The 22,937-nt window shown below is 38.2% G+C and overlaps 1 protein-coding gene across 8 annotated transcripts in view; it reads right to left on the bottom strand.

Moving 5' to 3' along the window:
- Positions 1 to 17,784, bottom strand: part of LOC124133226 (dual specificity protein phosphatase CDC14A-like) — a 42,855-nt gene extending 25,071 nt beyond the window's left edge. For 5 of the 8 annotated variants that reach the window (XM_046497536.2, XM_046497534.2, XM_046497535.2 and 2 more), the window contains exons 1-5: positions 17,425 to 17,783; positions 15,805 to 15,895; positions 13,835 to 13,910; positions 7,095 to 7,187; positions 2,930 to 3,009 (exon numbers count right to left, since the gene is read on the bottom strand). In XM_046497536.2, the coding sequence (XP_046353492.1) occupies positions 2,930 to 3,009; positions 7,095 to 7,187; positions 13,835 to 13,910; positions 15,805 to 15,895; positions 17,425 to 17,473 (389 nt within the window). In that variant the 5' untranslated portion in view covers positions 17,474 to 17,783. Of the gene's footprint in view, positions 1 to 2,929; positions 3,010 to 7,094; positions 7,188 to 13,834; positions 13,911 to 15,804; positions 15,896 to 17,424 lie in introns of all 8 variants that reach the window. The other 3 variants (XM_046497531.2, XM_046497533.2, XM_046497532.2) reach the window with 1 other exon arrangement.
- Between the last annotated feature and the right edge of the window lie 5,153 nt (positions 17,785 to 22,937).

Below are 22,937 nucleotides of genomic sequence, written 5' to 3'. Positions count from 1 at the left end.
ATATATTTAGAACAGTTTTATCCATCTAAAACATTAATTCAATTTTTTTAAATTCTTAAATGTTCACTAATTTTGGGAAAAACCTAATAGATTGATGAATAGATGAGTGAAAGAATATTGGTTACCCAATGAAAAATGTAATATCCCAATTAAAAGAGAAACCCTAGAGTAAAAAAACTAAATTGCTCAAAAAGTTATGTGGAGCTCTGTTACTCACTGTCTTGTAATTGTGAAGGGTAACATTAAGTGAAAGTGTTTGAAGCAAAGTGGGTCCTGGGGTCTTTCAAGAATGCTGCTGCTTCAGTACTTCATTATAGAGTCTCCTGAATTTCAATATTTTAACATTTGAGTACTTCTCTTAAGTTAAAAAAACTATTGATTTTCTTGGTTGATACAGAGCATACTCATGGCGAATTTAGGACTACTTCAACTGACCCTCACAAAGTTATTATGGCCATATGACACATTATCCCCACCTAGTAGCAAGGAGAATGGAGAACAAAACCTGTGGCTGATTACATGATCATCATTTCCATGATTTAGCCACCTGTTGCCACTAACAGCACCCATCTGATACGCAGGATATACACATACTTGGCAGTGGTATAATTAACAGCCTCTATCAGCTGATGAGTGAGTCAACATTGTGTGAGGCCAGGAAATGCTGAATGGAGATGTGTTCCATATTAATTTCATGTTGCATGATTATCATCAGGATTATTATAAGCTTATTACCAGCTGGGAATACTAAGGCACTGGCCAAAGCTAATTTCCCACATGGTACATGATAAAAATATGCTTTGGACAATGTAAAATGTATTTTTCTAATGGTAGTGAGTGTGGCGAATGCTGTGAAAATGAAAGCAATTGTGCCAGTTAAAAAAATAAGGAAGTTGAAATTTTACTCCACATAAACAATATATTTCCCCACCAGGACATGTCTGTCTTTGTTGTGCTTATATAGTGTAATGAACATGATGAAGAAACTCTTTAAATGTTATCAGTTTACTGATTGACTTAACCAAAATCAAATTAACAACACAAAACCAGTGGTGCATCATGGTCTTATGGTGAGGCGAGTCAGGGACAACATGAGGTGCAGCGAGGCTTGAAATTCCTGACATACATGACACCAGTGGCGCAAATACTATAAATAGCACTAAAAACTATTCAAGAAAAGTGCATTTGAACTCTTCTCTATGTTCCGAATCAGTGAATTTGACGCCCGAACAGTGTTCAAACTTAAGGGGGTCTTGTGAGGTTTGCTCCTATTGAATATTAATCAAGAGACCCATAAATCTTAAACTTTTAATATTAGAATAATGACAAGGACGATTTGACATCCTTGCTGAAGTTGGAGATCATAGGATAATATAATGCTTATGCAGTCTAACACATGAAATGAATGCAGAGTAGCGACTACGCCCGTCTCTTATCAACCAAGCAGAAAGGTATTCAGACATCAGTGAATACAACAAGGATGTAAGATATTTCTAATCAGGTCACAGATGCTGAGCTTATGTGTCGACACTAAACAGGACCCATCACCAACTGTAGGTACAGGAGGAATGTGCCACTCCCACCTTGACCCACTTACAACCATAACACCTGGCTCCCTGCCAGCAGGTTACTATTGTAGAATACTACATGGCTAACTGCTGTGAAGCAGATGTTGAAGGCAGCTGTTAGTGATGTGGGGTTATATCATGGTGTTACACTTAGCAGCAGCCAGTGGTGTTTACAAGCTCAAGGTACAGCGCAGATAGCTGGCGTAGTGGTGTATCTATCACTACTGACATGTCCTTGACTGAAAGCCCTTGGCCAAATTGTGCTTTCCTATGCAGTGTGGGAAAACAGTATCAAATTTCCGTGCCTGGAGTAAACATTGTCATATATAACAACTTCCACGAAAAATAATACAAATATATCATTGTGAAAACAGCAAATCTACAAAAATAGAATGAATATTATACACGGCATGATGAAATGGAGAAACGTGATTATTACTTATCTCAATTCCTCTACAATTTCTGATGTTGTGTAGCCTAGGTGCATTTATTTCAAACATGATGTATTTTACAAGTCAATTCCTTAGTTTCATGACCCTCCCGGTACAGCGATAGAAATTGGCACTAGTCCTGTAGTCCTTACCAAACTGCCCAATAGTAAAGGTATCCTAAGGACTAAGAAATTGGCCCATTTTAAGGGTTTTGCTATATGTTATCATTATAAGGACAAGTGGACAAAAACTGTTAGTTTCTAACCCTGCGGTAATGCCCAATTATAAAAATACATTAAAACATAAACATGAAAAACATGATGAAAATTACACAAATATCACTATTTCTATTTTTCTATGATCAAATCATATTAATTTTCCCCCAGGCCCTCGCTAGATGGTTGTGGCTCTCTCTTCTCACTACTTTTATAGTGACAATCTCAAACAAAATCCCTTTCTAATACTAAAACTTGTTGCAAAAGTGTGAAACAGAAAAATGAATTAAATTAATTAATTTTTTTTTGAGAAGAGACTTGTGCTGGGACAATACACCAACTGTGAGATCCGATACGTATCACAATCCTAAATGTATCACTATACGTGCATGTGCTCGTATCTGTGGTGCGTAAGCGATCTTTTTTCAGAGACAGGATGGCCAAATACATTCAGCAGTGTATAGCACAATGGATGAAAATATTTACGTTTTTCACTACTAATTAGTGTTTGGTTTGAAACTTACTAAAGCAAACATTTAAAGTAAAAATCTATATTTTTTACTTAGTTTGCGTGCAACTGTGACCTTATACTTTTATCAAGAAGTTAAAAAACGCGATCCACCAATGCTCCAGTGTGCATCAGTGCATCGTCCAAATACCAAAAATGACACTGAAAGATTTGATGCTGTTTTCAATCTTGTTTTCAATAGCTCACCTGAACGGTAGGAATGGTGGGTTGGACCCCGCAACAAGTGGCCGGTAAGCCTCCTCGGGTGTCTTCTTCAGGTATATTATCTGCAATATGATTGTGTATAACATAATGTTGGAAAAGGGAAAAATATTAAAGATTAATCACCAATCATTAAAAATGACATGGAATATTATGGATAACAACTTCTTTATCATACACACACAGTCCATTAATAACATAGAAGTTGTTGCCCACAATACTTAATAGTTCCTTGTATTACTTATATCCAACTTCTAAATATCAAATAAGACTCTCATCCTTAATCAATAACGAAGAGGGAAAGAAAACAACAAGAGCATTCTTTCTCAGCATGCCAAGTGTCCTTATGTTCATGCAAATAACAAATATAAGGGCAAAACTTCAAAATGATGTCTACATGTACCTCCTGCTGAAACACAAACAGCCATGGTCTATGATGGAAAATGTGAAATGTGCAACAGTTGATGATAAAAACAACACACATAAACCTTTTGTGATAAACATTTTGTAGTCAATCCCAATTCATCATCAAGACAATGTAATTTTACAAACCGCTGGAATATAGTTCTGGGTGCCGTTGTACAAAGCAATCTTAGCGCTAAGGTGATCGTAACTCTCATACCTTAACATAGACTTGCGACAGTCGTAGCGGTAAGGTTGTTTTGTACAACGGCACCCAGGTCATAAATGTTATTAGCATATACGACATAATAAGCGCCCCGCTCTAGTAAACGCCCACAGCGATATTTACCAATATATTGCCTCGTGAACAATCCCTATTAGCACCCCTTCTGATTGATCAATGTACACAAGACTTATTTATTCGCATATAATACACACTCGTGTGTTATAAGCACCCCTAATTATGGGCAATTAAATTCTTGAAAAAAAATTCTGTCGTATATAAACATTTGAGGCTGTCAGCATAAACCATGAAATTTAACTTTCAACTCTGTTTTTTTCATCAAAATAATATTCTAATAAGAGCCCCCTATTTCTAATTTTGAGAGCGCCCCTGGCGCTTATTACGTCAAATACAGTAATAATTCAAAAAGTCATATACAGAAAGTCAAGTATTCGACGTAATAAGCGCCCAGGGCGCTCTCAAAATTTGAAATAGGGGGCTCTTATTGGAATAAAATTTTGGAGAAAAAACCAACAGAGTTTAAAGATTGTAAATTTCGTGGTTTATGCTCACAGCCTGAAATGATACAAAATAAAAGTCTTTGTGTATTATACACGACAGATATATTTATCCAGAATTTAATTGCCCATAATTAAGGGTGCATATAACACACGAGTGCGTATTATACAAGAATAATAAGTCCTGTGTACATTGATTAATCGGAAGGGGTGCTAATTGGGATTGTTTACTAGCCAATAAATTAGCAAATATCGCCGTGGGCGCTTATTAGAGCGGGGCGCTTATTACGTCGAATACGGTATTCATAAAACCAAGGTTATGAATCTTAATGGGTATTTATGACATGGTTGTTTTCAGGGTGTATGGACCAGTTTGATTTCAGTCCTGTGTCTGCCAATGAATGTAAATCCTTGTAGGATACATGAAGCAAGCTAATTATGTCACCTGGGACAGTCTAATCGCAGACAACCAGCCACAGACAAGTATCAGGTTCCCTGATTTGCATCAACTTGAGTGTCATGATGCTACATTTAGTCAAGATATATCATGTACATATAGAACGTACCAGAAACAGTCAAAGAGAGCAGAGAAAACAAAGTCTGTTGCCATGGTTACTAAGCCCTGTGAAAATAGATGTTGCCTAATCTTTTTCATAACAGTGTAATTAGACTAACATATCATGCCTGAAACATAGATATCTATGAGGATAAACAAAAGTAATTGGACAAGTGAAGCTTCTAATTTTGAGAAAACTTCAATTTTCTTTCTAATTTCAGCCTAGAACTGAAAATGAGATGAGTACAGGCTGCTAGAGCTGTGAGGAGGACAATAAAGAAATGAGCTGATCATATATATTCTTAAATATATGCTCTGGGCTTTGGAAGAGAAAATACAGTTAATTCAGCAAGAGTTGAACCCACAACTGCCAGTTAAAAACATGTACACCCCCCCCCCCCCCCCCCCCCCCCCCACTAATCTAGTTACCGGTATGTTAAATAAACAACTTGTCTGAATTGATCTGTTGATAAGTTGGAGTTCACTTCCTGATACTTGACTGTGTTCACCCTATCATATCTTAGTGGAATATTGATTGTAAGGCTAATGAAGCCAATAATCCTTTACTTCCTCTATCAGCGATACGAAGTAACATTTTCAGTACACTAGTGCTTATAATGATAACATAGAAAATCATTGGAAAATAGCAAATTTCAACTTGTCCTTATGTTACATTTACTACTGGGCACAGGGCTCGAGATTAGCTGCCTATTTGCGTAAAATATGCAAGAAAAAAACTGAAATATGCAGACAAAACAAATCCTAGCATACAAATACCAGAATACAAACAAAAACAATAAATACACTATTGAAATAAATTACATTTATAACAACTACTAGATAAACCGATGGCATATATTACAACTGTTAGATAAAGTCATTGTGTATCAGACAATCGCGAAATTCACGTAACGACATTTACATTCAGAAAAGCTGGATCTACTAACAAACTCAAATGCCAAAAGATTCAAAGGGAAAAAAACATTGCTGCCTGGTCCATGTATCTTAAACATGTTAAACAGTTGCTGAATGGTGATTACACAAAAAGGGCCTTTCTTTCAAATTCAATGCTAGGTTTTGCAAACAAAAACAGCTTCCCGGAAAGGGAGCCACACGCAGACAGGTATACTGATTACCACTATTTATTTAGTTTCAAATGATTTACAGGGATTGTTACAAAACATGTTTTCAAGTTATAATGCTCAAAAGTCAAGAAAAATTTGAATACCCCCAAAAATTGCAGACACCCTATCAAAATCATACCCCAGGGTAAAATACCCCCAAAACCAAAAGCTTTTGTGGAGCTCTGGGGCAGTGTGAACTTGTGGCAATTTTCTTTGCTGTCTATCATGCTTTATCTACATTATGTTTATATGTAACGGTTAACACCCATACTTTATAATTAATACAGGGGTACCCTGGAAAAATGTCTGCATGGGAGAAAATCCTGTGCGTGTCAGAATAATGGGACTTTTGAGAATGGTGATGCAATTTCTATAAATAGTAATGCAATTATATTTTGCTAAACTATGTCGGCAATGTTCCAGCGGTCCGTAAACAGTTATTGAGTCCGGACTACACAATCCAGTGGTTGGCTAGAGTATCGATACAGGCAACTGGGATACGAACCCATGCAATCAGCCAAGTCACCGAGTCTGAGCATCCAATCCATTTAGTAGTCTCATATGACAAACATGGGTTTTTGGATACCTATATCTTTCTTAGATTCTCCATGGATACTAACTTTTTTTTAAAATATAACATTAATCAAGTATGTCCCTCTGTCATCGTTTGTCTATGAACACTATCAAGACGCAACTTTTACAACTTTACATATTCTCGTTACTAATATGATCACGATCTCACACAAGACAATAGTGTTAGGAGTCTTGAAGAGGTGGGGTGAAATGGGATTTGATCCCATGTTCAAGATTATAGCACTGACATAGTGACATGAATGCACATGCATTGGGTAGTTCCGCAGAGTGTTGATGATATACTTTGGGGTTTTCAAAATTTACCATGTGCATATTTGTACGCCACCAACTCAAAATTATTTAGGTAATGGTGATTTATTTAGTATTTTACCCAAATCTGCAGATTACCAAGAGCTCAGTGGTGAGATGTAGATGCAAGATTGACCAAAGAAATCAGATATCACAAAATCATGTACCAAAGTTTTGTTTGCTTGTTGTCTTACGCCACACTCAGCAATATTCCAGCTGTATGATGGTGGTCTGTAAATAATTGAGTCTTGACCAGACAATGCAGTGATTGACATAATGAGCATCGATCTATGCAATTGGGATACGATGACATGCATCAACCAAGTCTGACCACCCAATCCTGTTAGTCACCTGTTGTGTGTTGTTGAAGCCAATTCTAACCCGAATCTTCATGAGTTTGCACCAAAGTAATCCCTGTTATTACAACTGGTTATTTTTTACTTACAGCATAAGATGCAATGAGAAATGCTGCATTGGCTCTCTTCCTGGCATCAAAGCTTGTGTAGTGTACAATCTTCTTCTTGGCGAGGGAGAATGACTGAAAAGAAAAGATACAACAACATAACAGATATAGAGTACAAACCTGCTTATAACCATGATTACTATCACCCCATAAAACCACTACTAATCAATCTATTGTAGAGAAGGTAAAACATGCTGGTTGGTGTTCAAATCTTAAGATCCTTTAAGGTTGGTTGGTTTTTAACGCCACACTCAGCAATATCCCAGCTATATGATGGCAGATCCTTTAAGGTCTCCAGCCCAAAGCTTGTCTTCCTTGGTATGATGTATTGAGGATAGTTATACCTTGATCTAACTAACATGCTATCATGACAGAGCAAATGAATTAGACTCAGGCTTCAGGGGGACTGGGGACTGAAATGATGCATTTAAGTTTTAACTTAAATATTCATATCTTTAAGGGAAAGGTCATTTATTACAGTAGGGTGGGCATCAAGGTTTTTGATGCACTCATGTACTGAAAATATAATGACCCTTCCCCTAATAATCTTGGGTGACTGCCCCCCGCCATGTACTTGTACATTTGTTCATAACCATATCTCTCCCCGAAAAGAAAAAATGCAAAAGCACTTTACATTTTAACATTAAATGTCCATTGTTTCATGACACTCCTCCAATATGTGTATTATTTTTTATGACCCTCCCAGACGTCTGATTTCTTGGCAAGATATGATTGTCTCTCATTTCTAGTTAAGTATATTCATACCGTCTTTCAAAATAGTTATTATTTACAGACATTTAAAATCCTGGCTGTTGAACATGTTCAACATGATTAATGTCAAAATAATCCTTATGTGATTCTCTTGTTTTCTTGTCTCAGTTGAATAATGAATACATTCTCTGTTTCATATTTCTCCAGTTTCACAAGTGAGGATAGTTTTGTGTAGAAACCTAAAAAAGCCAGACATTATGTTTATTTAAAAAACAGCCAACAAGTTTGACAGCAACATTTCAGTTGCAATCAATTTCAAAAGTGGTTTAATCAGCACATTCCCTCTTGAAAAGGTAATGTTATTCTTTCCAGACATAACCAAGACCACATTTTTTTATTTTGTGTTCATAATGCCACATGCACTTATCTGACAACCTGAGCTTCATATAATTCAAAGACAGACTGAGATAGTAGCGTATTCACTCTACAGCCCAATGTTCTGTTACGGTTCTTGGGCAACAAGGTCAACACAGGCAGTAAGCCATAAGAGTGCTGTGTCAATATACTTCTATAAAGTCCTGGGTCAACAGGGCACTGAGGTCCGGTTTGGACTGTAACTGCTGCAAGCAGATTGGCCAGGTATAGAAAGTTGTATCAGCTAGTCAACATACCGTATTCGACGTAATAAGCGCCCAGGGCGCTCTCAAAATTAGAAATAGGGGGCTCTTATTAGAATATTATTTTGGTGGAAAAAAACAGAGTTGAAAGATAAATTTCGTGGTTTATGCTGATGGTCTGAACTGTTTATATACGACAGATATATTTTTCCAGATTAATTAAGGGGGCATATAACACACGAGTGCGTATTATACACGAATAAATAAGTCTTGTGTACATTGATCAATCGGAAGGGATGCTAATTGGGATTGTTCACTTGCCAATATATTAGCAAATATCGCCATGGGCGCTTATTAGAGCGGGGCGCTTATTACGTCGAATATGGTATTACATATATCACAGTTATGCAGGGTTAGACATGGCCACTTAGTCCGATAGTCCACGACCACTGAAAATCTACTTGTTCCCTTCACAAATCTGGAACTTTTTTTAACATAAGCCACTTGACCAAAATTATCTGTGGACAAGTTGGATATGACTAAAGTGGCTAACCTTGGTATGACAAAACACTTGAAGCTGAAGATTTAGAGGGACCCTAGATTCAAGTTCTATAGGTGAAGACCTCAAGGACTTTAGGACCCCCCTCAATTTTTGAACACTGAATAGGCAAACAGGTAAACATGGTAACAGACTTTTCTTGTTTCTGATCATAACTAACAGACATATGGGTTTTCCGATTTCAAATTTTCAGTGCTAAGTTCTGCTGTGAACCATGACTTGACCTATATGTGGTCAGTCCACTACCATGATACAACTACAAACGGCAACCCTTTGCAATCAAACAGTTTCTTTCAGAATATCTAATGTATTCTATACTTGACGGGTTTTTTTAACTATTAATAAATACGAATAAATTATATATATATGTGTGTAAGCTATACAAACAGTATATCAAGCACAATGTTCATTTTCAGGAACTCTTTTTAAGTCATACAAGCATCAAACCAATCAATCATGTTAACTACCATTCATATTCAGATGGAGAAAATCTTATTTTTATTTCCGATATATCAGCAACATTGGGCTATAGGTAAATGTGGTTATTGCTCCTGACTGCATCATACATACATTTGGGGTAGTGCTTCCAACTTGCACTTTTACACCACTGCATTAAGAGCCAAACTAGTAAACCAGTGGTTTCAGAGACTGCCACATGCAATGGTAACATGCCTTAAAGGCTATTTTATCAGCATGATAAGTCATACAGATTAACCTTAAATGTCAGTATTCGTACACGAAAAAGAGAACCTTTGCATTGGATTCTTCATATCAAAAGTAAAGACAAATTTACAAGCCAATAAATAAAAAGCTTTCTTTGAAGTAAAATGTCCTTTTATTTCCTATGTTAAAGTGATCTCAAACTTAGGTATTAAACCTGGCCTCTAGTCTTGGACAACCTTTTGTGAAAATATAAAATATGTATACCTTACATGCAAGCCCTACAGCTCTGGTCTAATCTGACATGAGCTGTGGGCTAGTTGTCTATGGCCTAGTGGTCTACTCCTGTGAGCCGTAGTTGTTTGTTTCTTGTTTAACGCGGCACTCAGCAATATTCCAGCTATGTGACGCCGGTCTGTAAATAATCAAGTCTGGACCAGACAATCCAGTGATTGACATCATGAGCATCAATCCTCGCATTTGCGATACGATGACATTCATCAACCAAGTCAGCGAGCCTGACCACCCAATCCCGTTAGTCACCTCTTACGACAAGCATAGTTGCCTTTTACATACAGCAAGCATGGGTTGCAAGACCTATTCTACCCCGGACTTCCAGCTGTAATGATCTCACTGCATGAATGTTTTCATATAACATTATTTTGTGTCATGAATGTTTTAGGACATCTTTAGATTCTACCTGGGGAAAACAGTGAAATGGCATTTTAATATAGCAAATTTTCAAATCAGATCAGCTTCTAGACCATGGACCAACCGTATTCCAACCCTGTATTATGCCCTGAAGATTTTTTTTTAATTTTGGTAACAGTACACATGGTGTAGGAGAATGTCCTATAAAACATTGAAAAAAATCTTGAAAATGTCGTAATATCATTTTTCAAACTGCACAGTGCTCAAAATGAAGCCTGAAAGTAAAAGGGTGATCTTGGTGATTGTCAGGCCTAAGGTTAAAAGTTGAAAAAAGGGATCCATAGTTTCAAATAAAATAACAAACGTGTGATTTGCAAGACAAAAGACATCAAGACATTTTTATGATTTATCATTTTGGGGAGGAACATTCTTCAATATCATTCAAAAGAAATTTTAAATCTCAGAGATTTGGGTTGACAGCCAGTCTGTGTCCTAGAAAATGGACAAATCTGAAACTCTGCTGAAACAGACAGAAACACCAAGAAGCTCACAACCCAACTTAATTTCAAACACTGGGATATGTATACCCGGGGCTGTGACTCATGTTGGTGACATGGGTCAACACCAGAATCTTGCCAACTGTGGAACTGGGCAACCTGCCAGGCTATCTTACACCATGTACATGCAATTAACTTTTTATACATGGGCCATATCAAAATAGTAGAGCTTGTAACAGCAATGGCAAAGACTCACTTATATCTTGCTAATAAAGTACATGTTCTTATACAAATGTGATACTGTAAACTCATTTGGGGGGTTAATCTGTGAAAGAATAAGAGAAACAATGCCATTATTTCAAGCAAGTGGGTGTTTTCAAAATTAATCAGATTTACTGGGGTGATTAGACTTGTAGTCAAGCAGCAGTAGGCTGTCGTTCCAGCCCATATGGTCATATGTTTATAGTATAAGGTGTTATGGTGTTGCAATAGTAACTTGATAAAAATTGTAGATGTCACCAAGTATCATATTCAGTTATCCAACGGTTGTTAAACAACAAAAGCGAGAGTGAATCTTGGGACTCCATAAATCTTAATTTAATTACAATATATGGGTTATCATTGTTATGAATGAGTGAGTGAGCTGTGTTTAACGCCGCTTTGAACAGTATTCCTGTTATATCACAGCGTGTCAACCTAATGTGGGACGAAAACCCGAAGTAATGCAGCTCTCAGACGGTTACAACTCCTATGGTGCTGCCATACCCAGAAACATAATCGGGGCAAACCGGGAATAGAACCCACGATCATAGACTCAGGCACGACCAGGGGACGCAGCTCTGCACAGCAAATTGCGGACCCTTAGACGACTGGGCCACCTGCGCCACCCGTGCCCCCTCATTGCTATGAAGGGTCCCTTACTTTCATTCTTCAAACATATAGTGCGATTTATTCTCAGTAAAATATTGAACATGGAGGTCCCAAACTTGATGTCCAAGACATTTACTGACGTCATAACACTGCACATGCTCAGAAGCTTGTCAAGGTGGGGATTTCAATGTCATTTGAAGAAAACCATTGCCAATTTGACAACTTGAACTACCAGAATACAGATGTCAATTGAATTAGGAAACTCTATGCAATCTACAACTGATCAGGCGGATAAATTTAATGATTCAAACAGCCATACGTGTTTGAAAACCACAATGTAAACTATTTGCATCTATTCATTGTCTATCCGTATGCGCAAAAGAAGCAATTTTGCTTCAGGTAAAAACAAATGTTATACAACATATTAGGAAAGTATAATATCTGCTATCACTGGCTATGTATGCCTCACTGGAAACAGGCTTTTTTAACAAGGCCCACACTATCAGATGCTTAATCAGTTAATAAGTTTTTTGCCTCAAATGTATTTGATTATCATTAGGGGTCATCACGACATTCAGATTGAAAGAGTTAAAAGAGCACCTAGATAAACCTGTTAGTGTTTCAGGTGGGTTCTTTTGCTATGGCATTGACTGATTGCTATCCACAATGTCCCAGTACAACACATAGTTTTCAAATTGGTAATGATATCAGTGAATGCGTGAAAAGCATGAAAATGTCTAATACCTTTTGTTTCAAGAACATCACTGACAGTAAATAAATACTAAATGCACAATATCTCAGTGACAATATCTCAATAGTATTGGTATCAACCAACAACTCATACTGAGTCATAAACAGTGATAAAAGAAAGAGGTAGGTCCCATAAAACTGATGTTTGATCATAGCCTCCTTTTGTCACCATATTAAAGCAAACAGACCATATAAACCTGTTCACAGTCATTCTGAATCACATCAGTCTGGGAGGAGGTAAACATGCAAAGGACCTAAACATTCTTCGTCTCCTGCAGCAATGTCAGTGTGGATTCACTGGATTGTCAGTGTATTTACCCAGTAACAAACCAGCCAACTGTCCGTTCGGTCGGAATCTGACTCCAGGGCTCATGGGGATGTTTTGAACCATTCAGTATTTTCTAATAAGTTATCATACATATTGCAGTCTGTGACTTTAGTCACTTGTCCAAAGTCAGCGTCAAGTAAACTTCTGTTAGGTCTAGTAATTTCAGCTGATAAAGTACCATATATGATACCATGAAAATGTACTGAAAATAATGATATTACCAGGTATTTTATCTAGACCTGCTCAGAGGCCAATATTCAGCACAGGTAAATGAATAACAGTGACAATATCTCAATAGTATTGGTATCAACCAACAACTCATTTTGAGTCATAAACTTCTGTTAGGTCTAGTAATTTCAGCTGATTAAGTACCATATATGATACCATGAAAATGTACTGAAAATAATGATATTACCAGGGATTTTATCTAGACCTGCTCAGAGGCCAATATTCAGCCACAAGTCTGCAGCAAAAACGTCAAAACAAATTCCCAATTGGGAACTAAAGATTTCCCAATTCATGTTACAGTGACTTTGTATTAATATATATAACAAATAACTATTTTTATGGCTTTGAAGAAGTAATCTGTATTCATCAATAACAGGACCAACAAATAGGAACAGGTTTTTAGGCTTCTTTTTATAAGTTTGCATTGAAAAATCAAAATATTGATTTTTCGCAATTTGCCTGCCAGGGGCACTTGGTTAAAAATCCAAGATAAGTCCCCGTCTACAGTTTGTTTGTTTCTTGTTTCATACCACACTCTGCAATATTCCAGCTATATGACGGCGGTCTGTAAATAATCGAGTCTGGACAAGACAATCCAGTGATTGACATCATGCGCGTCGATCCATGCAATTGGGATACGATGACATGCATCAACCAAGTCAGTGAGCCTGACACCCGATCCCGTTAGTCGCTGAAGGCCTATTCTACCCCACATCTTCACGGGTCCCCTGACTACAGAGGGGCTGGCTTGTAGACTTTTGGGCACAGACTGGTTTGTGTTTTAATTAGTTTCTTTGAGCATTCAATATATTTTAGATATTTTTTGGCAAAGATGGCAACAGTAATCTCACCTTTAACTTCTTGTTCACTTTACAACAGTATCTGTAGAGAAGGGCTAAATTCAAGGGTCCAAAGTCTGCATAGAAACTGGAAGGAAGAACACGCATATCATCACAAACAGACCAGCAGTAGTTGTACAACTCATTATCAAAAGGGTTAGGAACAGAGGTTCATATTTTTTGCATCTGGATTTAAACCATTATGATGAAGCCACACTACTGTTCTTGCACAAGGAATTCACTGGCCATTCTGAATGTACATATTAAACAAGCAGTACTGAAGTAACGTCAGATCATTATGCAAAACCCATAACAAAATTATGTTCTACCATAACCTGATTTAAAGGTCAGAGAACCACTCGAATCTGCTGATTCCGGGAGTAAAGCAAACTCTCCCTTTCTGGGCTCAGTGATACTCCTGCCCTTTTTTAAATCTTTGATTATATTCTTACGTGGAAGATGATTTTTTCCGAGGACTAGTGTTTTAAAAAATGTGATTTTCCACGTTTCCGAAGAGATTTCACATCCCTGAATATTGTGGGGCATGTAGTAAATATGAATGCTGTTCAAAAATAAAAAACACATGAACTATCGTCAGATCATACGTTTTCGGATGTCATGTGTTTTGGACGGACATGTTTACTGCAATTTCTCGCGCTATAACAAGCCATGTGACATCATCAAGGTACCACCTGGAAGCACTTTTGCGGTCAGCTGAACAAAATGCTTCGTTAACTCTAGTTCGGACCCATTCGGAGTTTTGGCGCCCATACCACAGTAACGAAGAAGAATAAAATTGATCTAAACTGACTGTATCACAATGTTAATTTGTTAAAAACTTAATTTCCATGTTGAGAAGGTTCTTTAAACTTTTCTTAAAGCTAACTCTGTATTTCTTTGGTATTATGACTAAACTTTGACACTGTAAATTGACTGGAATACCCCGTCTTCCGCCAACCAATCACTAATAGGTGAGTGAGATGTTTTAGAGTTGTTTACGTTATGAATGACATAACAAGGTCAGCATCCGAAAACACTTCCACACGGGGATATGCAAGACTACATAAGAATGCTGTAAAATATATTTCTTCTCACAGTATGAAATTAAGGCAAATTCTGTGCATTCGCCAGTGTGGATTACTGAAGTAAATAATCAAAGCTAAATCAACACTTTTAAAAAAACTTGCATAGCTTCTGCACACCTGGCTACCCAGTAGGTTTTGGGTAAATACTGCCATAAACCTCATACACACACAACACCCCCACCCCCCAACTGCAAAAGCATGCAATGTCCGACCCCTTCCCCCATGTTGAAGTTTATTGAAAGAAAGCTTAACTTACTATCTTAAAACCTTAAAACCTGGAATAAGCTTTTAATGGAAAGTAATTGTGTAACACGAGTTAGACATCACAAGTATGTAATACGCCCTAGGGCCCACGATATCCAGTTTTCTAAGCATTAATTATTACAATAATGTGTCAATGCCGCAGAGACCTAGATCTAACCCTGTCATTGTCACACGCATAACTATCATTACCAGCCAATTATTACTAGTAGCAAAGACTCCAGTCATCAGGTCATCACATCTTAACACAATGACTATTGGACACAACAGATAGACATGACCATTGGTGATTGTAGATTTCCCCCAAAATCTAGCTCTTTCACATGAACTACTAGTCCAAAATAAGGTGCCAACTGGTCGGATTTGACCAATGGGGGTCTATCCCTGGCTGAACTTACAAGACAGAAGGAATATTTTCTTGGCATGGGCAGAGGACTAGTGACAGATTATTAAATTTTGGGAAGAGACTACTTCTTGTCCCAACAGAGATGAAGATGCCATTCTTCCATGTGATTCTGCATTTCCAGCACCCCTTGTTTAGTCATGTTAGTAGGTACTAGGTATACAAATAAATCTACTCGGACGTTTCACTACCAGGCACAGAATGTTCAACTTGATAATATGATATGTACTCACTTTTCATACACAAGTTCTTCATCTATGCAGAAGTAATGAGTATGGGCTGTAGACTTTGGCTTCACTCGCAAGGTTGCAAAATAGAGGCGATCTGAAAATAAACAACATTGCTCTGTTTTAATTACCATGCTTACATGCTCAGGGAAAAGCTAGCCATTTTAACACTTTCAAGAAGAATCCAATGGAAAACCTGAGAGTATACATGCTTTGTGTCTGTAAATCTTACTGTAGCATGCTCTATATCATGTAAACACTGTGTAAATGTCTATCAAGTATCATATCTGTATGTATAAGAAGTTTCATTAAGAACTACTACTAGTAGGGCTATAATATGACACATATATCCAAACTCACAGTCGAAACGTCTCATTCCTGTGACTAAACACACTCATGTTAAATACTGTGGTCAAACCATAGCAGCACTAGGGGTGTCATGATACATAAACCCCATGCATCGAAAAATATCAGGATACTCAGTGACAGTACAATATCGACCACAACACATAATTTGTGGTCATTTGCATGTAACTCAATTAACAAGTTGAAGAGCTTGTTGCTATAAACAAAAAGCCTCATCTGTGAGTGAGTGAGTGAATGACTTCATCAGAACTTTGAACAATATTCCAGTAATATGACAGCATGTCAGGTTAATGCGAAACTCAGTGGGAGGAAAGCCTGAAGTGTTGCAGGTCTTAAATGTTAACCACTTTGGTTAAATTGACAAGCACGGCCTTGTCTGTGTGTTTGTTAGCCTAGCAGATAGAATATTTATTACATGGTCCTGTGGGCGCAGTTATTGTAAAACACTTTAAATATTACTTTTAGAATTCAAACATGAATCAATACATGGAAATAAGTATCGTCTAGATCAAGTAACATTTACAATTTTCATGAGTGAGTCTTGTTTTACACCGGTTTTAGCAATATTCCACCAATGTCACGGCAGGGCACACCAGAAATGGGCTTCACACATTGTTCCCATGTGGAGAATCAAACCCGGGTCTTCGGCATGACGAGCAAACACTTTAACCACTAGGCTTCCCCACCACGCCAACATTTTTCATGAACTTATTCAGTGATTTGTCTACAGACAAACGTCATTATGATATTTTTATGATTTTACCAAATTTGGATAAGACATTCCTCTCTATGCCATCACCAAAATTGACAAAATATCTCCATGACATTTTGGATGACAGTCAGTCAATGCTCAAGGAAATGAACCGATCTGAAACCCTGCTTATTAGCAGTATCAATAACCACAATTAACGCAACTGAGAAAGTACTCTTGGGGGGCGTTCGTGTATACATAGCTTATAGGGTTATTGACCACTTTCTCCATTTCACAACCCCACATGATCACATGCCAATGTGTAGAACCGTTTCTTACAATCGGTAAGGACGATTTCGATTTACACTTTATTAGTAGTTGGGACTTTTGTACTTTAAAGAATATGGCTAAATCTAATGAGGATATATTCTTAATAAGAAAATAGAATGAAAATGATAGTGAGCGACAGTGAAATGCTTGACACGATTGGACACGTTTGATTTGCCTCGAATAACATACAAACGAGGTCTGTATACTACTAAATAATAAAGGAGACAATAAAATCTTACCTTTGATAAACTCCGATGCGCTTCCTATGATATCATGTTCATCTGCCATAATGTGAAAATAGCCTAACCTCGAGTGTCAAATTCTATCACGCGAAGTAAGACCTGTGGATTTGTTTACAACCGAGTCCTGCTCTGTAATCACATGCATGGGAAGAATCCTGTCCAATCTGGGATCTGTAGATCCCCAAATATCACCGATATGCTTTCTATAGTAATTAACCAAATGCATGTAGTGGTGGCAGATCCAGAAGTCCAGGGATAAACTCAAATATTGAACAGTTATTTCAAAATGTCAAATTCACTATCGTCTGTTTAGCTGACGGCCATGTTTGAACAGAACGAATAGACGGGAACTGGCACGTGATCTACATTCGACCAATCACGTGCAGTACAACAACAGTAGTCATGACGATTTCACCTCTGACCAATCAAAGGTTTGTTTGGCACATCTTGGCTAGAAACACTTCCGAAAAGCGGGGTTACTGCCCCATTTAGCATTCTGATACAGACACCAATGGATCGATGGCAAGTAACGGCACATCGTTGAATTCGTATTTCATCAATTCCGTATCGACTCCGGTTCTCATATGGTTAACTATGACACGTTGAGCATGTTAAGACGAGAAACAAATTAAGCGTACCGAGCGTGTCGTCGATCCGCGGAACATGAATGAAAACCTGACTTGAGCTTGGAGTAATTAATAAATTATGAAATGGTGTACGTCGTGAACTTATTTAAGTCGTGAGAAAGGAATACTGTCATTCTGCTCGAAAACAGGCGTGTGGTGTACATGACGGTGGTGTGTTTTTGTTGTTGTTTTTGTTTTGTTGTTTGTTTGTTTTTTCGGTTTTTTTCGTTTTTCGGGTTTTTTTGGGGGGTGGGGGGGTGGGGGTGGGGGTGGGGGGGGGGGGGGGGGTATTACATTCCTTTGAAATAAACAACAAAAACAACAACATAACTTATTTATGTTTTTCAAAATACAATTGCTAACAATTAACTAGGGTGGTTTATATGGCCATTGCAAAATTATCACCGGAGTGATCATGTAGACAGGATTTCTTCAGGGTTTGTGATTTTTACAGTTGACCAATGTTTGTTTGCTGTTAAGCGCCACCCTCCGCAGTATTCCAGCTATATGACGGTAGTCTGTTAATAATCGATCTGGACCAGACAATCCACAGTGATTGATACCATGAGCATCGATCCGCGCAAGACAGTACTATAACCAGGAGCCTGACCAGCCGATCCCGTTAGTCGCCTCTTGCGACAAGCATGGGTTGCTGTACACCAATTCTCTAATACACGGATCATCACGGGTCACTATTGTCCAGTGAGCATGCTGAGTATTGGTGCTTGGGGATATGAAAACAGTTTATTATTTATTATAGAGTAAATTGGTAGTGAATGCTTAATGCAATGTAGATATAGGTTATCGTTATAGTTTCATCATCTCCAAGATCTTCTGTTACTTTTCATTGTGTTATCATTTGTCAAATTGTAAATAAAACTGTCATATATTTTGTTTGTTTGTTGTTTAACGCCGCAATCAGCAATTTTCCAGCTATATGACGGCGGTTTGGAAATAATCGAGTCTGGACCAGATAATCAAGTGACTGACATCATGAGCATCGATCCACGCAATTGGGATACGATGACATGCATCGATCAAGTCAGCGAGCCTGACCACCCAATCCTATTAGTCGCCTCTTACGACAAGCACAGTCGTCTGTTACGGCAAGCATGGGTTGTTGAAGACCAGTATTCGACCCCGGATCTTCACGGGTCTATCGATGTAAATTATATATTGTGTGTTTTTCGGTATCAGTTTATTCAGGGGAAATGTCCGTGTGGGTTATTGTCCGAGTGGGAAATGTTCATGTGGGGAAATGTCATACACTCAAGTATACCCGGGCGAGAGTGCTAAAATAGGTACTAAATACTAATAACCGTCAAACATATAATAACTGTTGACATTATTCAGTTGGATAAAAAATAAAAAATATATATTCCGTGTTTAAAACAGCGACTATTAGATCTAATCCCAATGATAAGATTTAAGACAAGCCCACTGCAGTTCATCTGTATCTTTACACGAGATTTTGTAAAAAAGTTGTAGAACATAAATATGGTTTAAAATTGTAGTTTAATTGTTTTATTTTCCTGTAAGTACTTGGAATTAACAGAAACAAAAACAAAGTAACTACAATGTGAAATTTACAATTTTCTTTGTATGCGAAGTATGTTCGTTTGTTCACGGAGTTCTTAACATTACATTCATGCTGACGCTGTCATGGTATGAACCCCCGACCTTCAGGCTCTCCGGGGGGTGGTCGGGTAGCCTATAGTGGTTAAAGCGTTCGCTCGTCACGCCGAAGACCCGGGTTCGATTCCCGACATGGGTACAATGTGTGAAGCGCATTTCTGGTGTCCCCCGCCGTGATATTGCTGGAATATTGCTAAAAGCGGCGTAAATAGAGGTTATCACGCGAGTGTGTTTGGAGATGGTAAATATCCTGCATTAGGAATAAACATTGTATTTAGCGAGCCTTGGCGAGCTAAATACATAGTGTTTATTCCTAATACAGGATATTTACCATCCCCAAACACACAAGCGTGATAACCTCTTTATCATATTATGTCATTCTTAAAATCTGTACTTCAAAAGCGCTTTCACTCTCTCACAAACATTACGGAAACATTGCGAGTTTTCCTGGAATGCGCGCATTAATATTTATTACGTCACAGGGTAAGTGATGTGTCAGTCGGACAGTGACAGTAGCCAATATAGTTCCAACTGAAATCTATTTCTTATACAGGGGCGAAGCAACATAAACGCAAAACAACAATTGTTTTTAATTGCCTTTCGCGGCAATCCATCGGTCTGTCCGCTAGAGTAACTGCCCTTTGTCAAAGGGAAGCTACTCTAACCCTAGTCCATGAGACGTCACGGCCACGGTCAGACGATGTTGACAGTCAGCCTGTCCTGTCATAACGTTAAGAAGTGTAGTCAGATGTACACACAGCGACAAAACGAAACAAGGTAACAATTCAAACATATTTCGGCCAAATCCAACTATTTTAATTTGAGGAGAAGGTTTCAAGCCGCAGAGGTCTACAAGCATAGATATGGCTACTGATCCCGCTTGTCTAGGCCTAGTGCCCTCGCAAATGTTTCGAAAGTTGTATCTCCAAAGTTGCCAAAACTTATAAAATCCCTTAGCTACGTCACAGTGAGACACTGATTTTCAGTATATTAGACTGTTCTTTTGATAATGATAGCAATTAGCCCTGTAGTTTATCCAGATTCCCGATGGTTAATTCTGACTCGATCGCCAAAGGCCGAGGGCGACGCCATGTTTGTTTATAAACACTGAAAGTAGTCCCTACTTGACCTTTGATATTTGCATCTCTATCCGCATATGACCCCAACGGATATCGTTTTTATCCGTTGGCTTTATCATGCCGAGAAACCTACCCATTATATGATAAAACCATATACACTCACTAACTCAGGCTCTCCGTTCTTATTGTCTTCAATAGACGTGTGTCCAATTGGAAGTCATGTTCCAATCGGACAGCGTCGTTATGCTTGAGAACTACTAATAGGGCTACCAGTGAGTGAGTCTTGTTTTACACCGCTTTTAGCAATATAACGGCGGAGGACACCAGAAATGTGCTTCACACAGTGTACCCGTTGGGGAATCGAACCCGGGCCTTTAGCATGACGAGCGAACGCTTTAACCACTAGGCTACCCCATCGTCCCCTAATGGACACTGAACTGTGTTATTTTATTTAGCACGTGCTAAATATTAAAAATATAAACCTGCATGCTCATAATTATTTATCACATTCCTTCGCCTACAAGTGTTAGATATCAGCCAGTTCGCCACAATATTTAAACATATACAATTGTGAAATTTCAAGGTTGGTTAAGTGTCATTTCAGCGCGCAGTAAAGTCCACTCAATTACACCATTCATTATTCATTTCTTGCTGGATATATAACATAACATGTGATACATTCACCACGCCAGGCCTGAATTAATAAACTAATCGTACAGATTGCCTCAGCGAAAAGCCAAATGGGAACTACAGATTGCTGTATATCTATTAATTTTTAACTTATCTTCTATATAGTAGTTTTTAGGCAATGTTGTATCTCATATGCCTCATGGCCGGGTATTGTATAACTTTTATGTATTTTATATCGGTTTTGATAGATATACGTGACATAGTAATTAAATACTTTCCTTATTCACCTCCTACGGACCTTATCATCCGATTAAACACACACACACACACATCAGAGGTAATTGACACGAATGACTGTGTTATTGTGCATGTCTTTGTCAGGTAATCGGAGGGACTGAGTGGTGTTATCACTAATTATACTTGTAATACAGTCATAAACTGCGCATCAGACGCACAAAGACAAATACACAGGTGTCGGTTATACCCTGGAGCGTGGATAACAACGGACGTTGTGATTGTTGTATTAAATGCAGCTGATTTATTTTTGTTTTGAGGCGAAGTGAAATACGGTTAAATTTAACGTGGCGTTCAAGATCATAGCATATGTAGCGGCGAGCATGCACATGTGTCTGTGTGGGCGTGTGCATATATGACGGTTTAATAGTGCAGCTTACTGAGATGTGATGCCGCGACTCATCTTCCCGAGGCAAAGGCGTTATGGACGCAGCCTTCTGCATTACCCAGATTGTCAGAAGGGCCGTATTCCTGGTAGCAAACCCGGGCACTCTCCCAATCAGTCAACAGATTGGAAGGTACCAAACCTAAGGAACAGAGAACAATGGGGAGTTGGGCAACTTGGTACTTGGGATGCAAGCGTGACATTTCGAAAGGCATATTTGCCATGTTTTTCTTCAATCTTGTCAATCACAATAGTGTCAAAAGGGACAGAAAATTCAATGATATAACATATTTCATTGGATTTATCAAAAAGGACAATTATTATCATCATCATCATCATCATTATTATTATTATTATTATTATAATATCAGCAGAAAATAGCCAAATAAACCTGTGTGTAGACTTTGCCTAGTTGACCTAATTAGACATCCTGAACATTTGTTTGTGTTTTGACTGTTGAACATCTGGTACATAGCAGAGTATCGGCAAGGTCATTTGTTGGACAGTAAGAGACTTTATCAGATGAAAGTCCTGACAGGGGCAGTGTGCCTGCCAGTTGGTTTCCCTGGGAAACTAATTCCACCGTTCACGGTCTTAACATCGATACCCAATCCAGACACATTTAGGGACTCCGAGCCGTAATGCAGAGCGTCAGGCAGGGTAACAACAAGTACCATCGTATAGCTTCTCTTGGCATATGCCGCAGTAGGGTGATCGAACCACCGACCTCTGACTCTCAGGGCAGACTTTTGTTTTATATGATGAACTGAACATCGCTGTTGCAATAATACGCCCCAATCACTGCATACTAAAGTGTTCTCAGTTGAGCATACACGTTTAGTTTTCTAAGAGCCAACGGCA

The sequence above is a fragment of the Haliotis rufescens genome, unplaced genomic scaffold, assembly GCF_023055435.1.
Source record: "Haliotis rufescens isolate VD_foot unplaced genomic scaffold, xgHalRufe1.0.p SCAF_2, whole genome shotgun sequence".
NCBI classification, from domain to species: domain Eukaryota; kingdom Metazoa; phylum Mollusca; class Gastropoda; order Lepetellida; family Haliotidae; genus Haliotis; species Haliotis rufescens.
The sequence above is the reverse complement of the archived record's forward strand: the minus strand, read 5'-3'. Positions and strand labels throughout refer to the sequence as shown.